The sequence below is a fragment of the Amaranthus tricolor genome, chromosome 4 (assembly GCF_026212465.1).
Source record: "Amaranthus tricolor cultivar Red isolate AtriRed21 chromosome 4, ASM2621246v1, whole genome shotgun sequence".
In the NCBI taxonomy this organism is placed as follows: domain Eukaryota; kingdom Viridiplantae; phylum Streptophyta; class Magnoliopsida; order Caryophyllales; family Amaranthaceae; genus Amaranthus; species Amaranthus tricolor.
The window spans coordinates 25,168,866-25,175,258 of record NC_080050.1 but is presented as its reverse complement, the minus strand read 5'-3'; the positions used below and the strand labels follow the sequence as shown (position 1 = coordinate 25,175,258).

Here is a 6,393-nt window from a genome sequence, read left to right as displayed (position 1 = left end):
TACGAACAGCTGCAGTACACTTTTGTAAAGCATTTAGACCTTTTTTACCAGTTGCATTAATGTTGGTAGTGAACCATGGATCGTTGTTGGAGACAGCTTCCATTATCCGTAAAAACACATGTTTCCTCATCCTAAACCAACGTCAAAACAATCAAGAAGAATTTGTAGGATTTTCAGCAAAATAATCATTAAATAGTTGGGAATGACCTTTTGAATGGTCTCTTTGAATTCGAAATTATTTTTGGTTCTAACCATGGTTGTAGTGTTGAAACAATAGGAGGAATAGTGTACTGAAAGGCAGAATCAACCATATTATCTATTAGTTCATTCTCTTCATCAGAAGATGAAGAACTTGAATGGATGAGAAAAAATTGAACTTATAAAAACTCATTTTGAAGTTATACATCCAATTGAATGTGGATGTGCATATATATAATATTATGCATGCCAAAAGGTGATGAAAATGAGAAGACTCATGCATGCCAAAAGGTGATGGAAATGAGAAGACTAATGCATGTCAAAAGGTAATGAAAAGGAAAAAAGTAATGCATGCCAAAAGGTGATGGAAAGGAAAAGACTAATCCATGCCAAAAGGTGATGGAAATGAAAAGACTAATGCATGAAAACCTTACATAATGAAAACATCTTTTTAAAACATTACATAACTAAAACATCTTTTTAAAACATTACATAATTAAAACATCATTTTAAAACATTACATAATTAAACCATCATTAAAAATAATACATAATTAAAACATAATTAAGACATTACATAATTAAATCATCTACTGACGATTGTAATTCTGAAAGCATTGTCCAAGTTGAATCATCATATCAGCTTCCCATGGCTGAAGAGTTTTCTTTTTAGTTAATGTTTGATAGATATCCCAATTCATTCGATGTTCTTCCATTTGAAGTTATTTTTGTTTTCGGGCTTCTTTTTGTTTTTGAAGTTCTATCTTCTCCTTTATTATTTCTGAATTAAGTCGAAGACTCTCTCCAAATGCATTCAAAGCTTGAATTGAATGATCTGCAACCATTTTTCCAGTCATGCGAGCCTTAGCCTTCTTCACACCCTCGGGGCGAGTAGATGATCCTCCTTGAGGTTTACTTGTTGGTGTTTCAGAATCTTCTTTCGTCCTTGATCTTTTCCCACTACTTTCACTACTAACACCACCAGTTAGTTGTTGATCGAATTGTTTTTTTGATTACTTTTTACCACTTGCTTCCACTTGTCATACTTTCTTAAAATTTTCCATTGCTCAATCAAGTTAAAGTTACCGTGTTTTCTTTGATGGATTAAATGTGCTTCTTTAAGCACATCTTTGTCTGTCATGCCACCCTTCTTCCTCCTAAGAGCCTCGTCATAACTTTCAGACCACTTCAAACATGCTGGAGCAACTCCACCCCAACGACATTTAAGCATGTTGGCGGTTCTTCGTGGGATCAGATGGGGTCATTCCATCCTCGTTGCTTCATAAGCTTCCTTAACTTTTTGCCACCTCACTCTTATCTTTTGGTTGGTGCTCACAATTGGATCTGTACTTGTGTTCATGACTGAACATATAAAAGCAATATCTTCAATCAAATCCCAACTTTTTTTTGAAGGTATAGGGGCTTCATCATTAGGATGTTGTTGAGATGGTTGAACCAATTGAGTGAAGCTCGGTGGTGAACCAAATTGTGAAACTAGATCTTGAAATGATGGTTGGGTGTAGAGACTAGCATCAACATGCTGAACAGAGCCTCCATCTTCACCATATTGATCATCTTGATCATTTCCTTCATTTTCATCATCATACTCCATCTCATTTTCGTCTAAACTTTCACTCCTTATTGAAGTTGAATAGTTATCAATATTAGAGTTGACATTGTAATATTGATGATGGTGGTGAAACATAGTTTGAGAATTTTGGATATTTTGAAAAACATAATAAGATGAATTTGGGATATTTTGAGAAATATAGTAAGAAGAATTTGGAGTATTTTGAGAAAATGGAGTATTGAATGAAGGATTTTGATACTGAATTTGAGCACTTTGATTGTTAGAAGATTTTTTTCTTAGTTTTTTTACTTGAATTTCTTCCATAATTTGGGTTATTTGAATCTATATTTTTTTTTGGGATTTTTGAAATGATTGTTTTGGTATTTTTAACAAAAAAGAGTAGGAAAATAAGAAGAAAATATGTAAATATAAAATTATGTCAAAAAATATCAATATGGGTCTCATTTTATAGATATCGAAAAAATATGACCGTTGGTATAATTTTTTAAAAAAAAATTAATTAAATATGAAAATAGCCGTTAAAGACAAAAAACGGGTATTTTTTTGCACCCAATCAAAAGCCGTCAACTGGCTTGGTGCAGCACGCATGTCAAAGGCATGCAGGGGCAGCAGGGCTGTTGATTTCAACGCCCAATCAAATCGCGACATGTGGCGAAAATTTTTGAAAAAAAATAGGGTGATCGTTCACCAAAACAGGCCACATAAAGACCATTTTGCCCAACCATTTCCCCAATCCACCTATTATTAGATCACTATTATTATTATTTTCCCTCTAGTTTGGTCATATGACCTTGAATTAGATCATCATTATTGATGTTGTTATGATTTCTAACAAGATGTCATGTCTTTTCTAAAGGGTATTATTTTTGTGGTCCCACTAATTTAAAATCATTTGTTATTTTGGTATGTATGTTTATCTCATTTTTGTATATTTTTATTTTTGAATAATATAATGATTTATCGCGTTCTTTAAATCTTATTCATACATTATAACTCTCTTTTTATTTTATTAATACAACGCGATCTCTCTCATTATTTTATATTAAATATCGATCTTTTCCTTAAAAATACATTACAAAATTTTCCTAAAAATTTGATCATTACTTGCAATATCTAACATGTTACAACTCTTTGCATGCAAGAACATATAAATTTTTTACAATTTTTTTGTAACATTAAGATGAACCCAAAATGGAAGTATAATCAAGTAAACAAGTTGATGGAGGAAGATACGCATGAGATATTTTGTGGTAAAAAGATAACGAAAAACTTTAAAATAAGAATAAGAGAATATTATGGTAAAACAAAAATTTAAAGAGGAGATTTGAATTTTGAAGACTTTGCGTAATAAAATGATCAGAGATAAGAATTACAACCTTAAAGTTTAGTTTTCGCGAATTACAATCATCAAAGTATTAAAATTTACAGCATTCATGTCAAGTGACCGTTGACTAACCCAAATGACTTTTGACCAGCCTAAATGATCGTTGACTATTAATAATCACCTTTGACTTTTGTCGACCACCCTAATCACCTTTGACTTTCCTAATTACCAACTATACTCTTGTGTTTTAAAACTTTAATGTTGTTTGAACCAATCATAATGATATTTTTTTAAAAAATGGACATCCCGATTATCCTTATCGGATAGCTCTTTCGAAAATCTAGTCGAAACAAGTACTTATTTGCTTATTTTTCGGCACGTAAACTGAAAAGGAAAATCAACGTCATTTTTACCGTTATAGCGATATTTTTTTCGAAACGACGTTTAATATCTTTTTTGGTCTACGTGTCAGAAAGTAGACGAATAGATACTTGTTTCAACCAAATTTTCGAAAGAGTTACCCCATAAGAAAACTTGCGACATTTTTTTTTGAAAGAATTCTCCCATAAGGATAATCACGACGTTAAATATTTTTTCGTTCCACATGCTGGAAAATAGGTGAATATGTACTTGTTTTGACCGAATTTTTGAAAGAAATCCCCCATAAGGATAATCACGACGTCCGTTTTTGAAAAAAATATCGTTATGATGGGTAAAACGTAAAAACGATGTTAAAGTGCTAAAACACAAGGAGACCATTAGTAATTAGAAAAGTCAAAGGTATAGGGATAGTCAACAAAAGTCAATGATGATTAGTAATGGTCAACGGTTCTTTAAGTTGGTCAAAGGTCATTTGAGTTGGTCAAGGATCACTTGGTCTGAGTGGTGTAGAATTCGATACTTTGGTAGCTATAATTTGATAAAAATAAACTTAGAGGTTCTAATTCACAAAATTCTAAACTTAAAGGCCGTAATTCGCAAATTATTCTTATAGCTTCTAATATTTTACTCGTTTCACTTTGATTACATTTGATTACATTTGTCTTTTTAAATGGTTTTCAATTATAATTGAAGTCTCAATAATACATTCTGTAAAAAAAACTGCAAAAAGTGTATAATAAAATTCTAAAGATCAAGATAAATCGAATAAAATCTTATAAGAATATATTTTTATAATTTGCGAATTACAACACTAAAGCTTAGCATTTTTGCGAATTAGAATCTCAATGTTTATTTTTTGCAAATTACAGCGATCAAAATATCAAAGTTTGCATGTTTAAGCCAAAGCTCATAATTTCGACCATTTTAGTGGTCGGAATTTTAGGTTAAATGATCGGAATTATGTTTTTGGCTTAAACTTGTAAACTTTGATACTTTGGTGTCTGTAATTCGCAAAAAAATAAATATTAAGGCTGTAATTCGCAAAAATGATAAACTTCAACGCTGTAATTCGCAAATTATTCTAATATCAATGACAAACTATATTTAAACATCTCTTATATATAAAATATTTCAAACGTAAGTTCACTTGGCGGGAGTCAATGAACAGATTAATTAAAGAAAAATAAAAAAAAATACTTGGAAACTATATTAATTAATCTATTTTTTCGAAGTAGAAACATACATATTAATTATCCATTTAGTATATGCATGTGCATGAAAATGATGGGGATTTGGTGCAATCTCTAGAGCCTTAAAGTTGGTAACCAAGATGAAATTGGCATCATAAGTCATACATAGCCGTAAAGTTGATTACAGATTATCATAATCGTACCTAATAAATAATTGACCCTTTTACGAGTCGTTATTAAACATCTTTCTTATTATACTTTAAAAGCATGCATATTTCATATTTTTTATAATTATCTTTTCTATGCTTTCTCTAATAAAATGTCGGTATTTCTTACTACATCTTCGACAAAAGGACATGTTCAATGCGGCTTGCTATATTGTTCCATCGTTTTATGTTTTATTATACTTACAACTGATAGTAATATTTTCTCATACAGCATATCATAATTATTATATTTATTGTAAGTATTTTAAAATAGAGACTTTTTTGTTACTTATATTCAATTTTGTCATTGCTCATAAAATACTTCTTCATATTCAAGCTATTAAGCTTTTGACACTATTTATTAATCTCTCTTAACTTGTATTTTATTCTTAAACTATATAATATCATCAATTCATCATCATCATCATCATCCTATCCAATGTATCCCGCTCATTGAAAACTATGGACAAGGTCTGGGGAGGGAAGGACGACGGCAACTCATACCAGGAGATCGTGGCAAAAGGAGTCCCCCGACTCAAGAAAGATTAAGAGAAGTTTCTGTAACGACAAAAATAAATAAAATGCATATAGATAAAATAAATAAGTAAAAACAATTCAAAAAATCAAAATGAAAACAATAATACTAATAATAATAATAGAAACGCGAAAAAGCAAGAGAACAACCTTTTTGCATATGTCCAAACCACCTCAATCTATTTTCGCGCATTTTTCCAGAAATAGAGGCAACCCCTAGTTTGTCTCTAAACTCTTGGTTTCTAATTCGATCCATCAATGTACGCCCGCACATCCACCTCAACATACGCATTCCTGTGACTTCTATCTTATGTTCAAAAATCTTCTTTACAAGCCAACATTCTGTTCCATATAGCAAAGCAGGTCTGATTACCACCTGGTAAAATTTTCCTTTTAACTTACTTAGGAACTTCCTATCACATAGCACTGCTGTGGTTGCTCGCCACTTGAGCCAACCCGCATGTATACGATGATTTACATCTCCGTCAATATCCCCATCCTTTTGAATAATTGATCCCAAATACTTGTATTTGGTCGTACTTTTAACAACTTTTTCACCAATGGGCACCTCTGGCTCACCTACCGGTGATGTCCCACTGAAGTCACAATGCAAATACTTGGTCTTCGTACGGCTAATGCACAACCCTTTAGCTTCTAAAGCTTCCCTCCACTCATCCAATTTATTACTAACCTCCTCTTTAGTTTCTGCTACCAGCACGATATCGTCAACGAATAGCATACACCACGGTACCGTCTCCCAAATAGATTTAGAAATCTCTTCCATAATGACCGTAAAAATAAAAGGACTTAGAGCCGAGCCCTGATGTAGTCCTACTTTAACCAGAATAGGCTCTATTAACCCTACTGGTGTTTGAATGTTAGTTGAAACTTTGTCATTCATATCCCGTATAACCTCAATGTACACTGAAGAAATACCTCTAGCCTTGAGGCTATCCCAGATGACGCATCA

General features: G+C 32.1%; 2 protein-coding genes across 2 annotated transcripts in view; both read right to left on the bottom strand.

The window, feature by feature from the left end:
- Positions 1 to 1,458: 1,458 nt before the first annotated feature.
- On the bottom strand, positions 1,459 to 1,902 carry LOC130810881 (uncharacterized). Its single transcript, XM_057677005.1, has one exon. It carries the CDS (start codon positions 1,900 to 1,902, stop codon positions 1,459 to 1,461), a length of 444 nt encoding a protein of 147 aa, XP_057532988.1.
- A 3,522-nt stretch (positions 1,903 to 5,424) lies between these two features.
- LOC130810880 (uncharacterized) overlaps positions 5,425 to 6,393 on the bottom strand; it is a 1,274-nt gene continuing 305 nt past the window's right edge. Inside the window, exons 2-4 of the mRNA XM_057677004.1 lie at positions 5,902 to 6,019; positions 5,712 to 5,799; positions 5,425 to 5,447 (exon numbers count right to left, since the gene is read on the bottom strand). Coding sequence (XP_057532987.1) covers positions 5,425 to 5,447; positions 5,712 to 5,799; positions 5,902 to 6,019 — 229 coding nt within the window. The remainder of the gene's footprint in view (positions 5,448 to 5,711; positions 5,800 to 5,901; positions 6,020 to 6,393) is intronic.

Excerpts from the sequence above, each read along its gene's own strand:
- LOC130810881 (XM_057677005.1), bottom strand. The coding sequence starts at position 1,902 with ATGTTTCACCACCATCATCAATATTACAATGTCAACTCTAATATTGAT.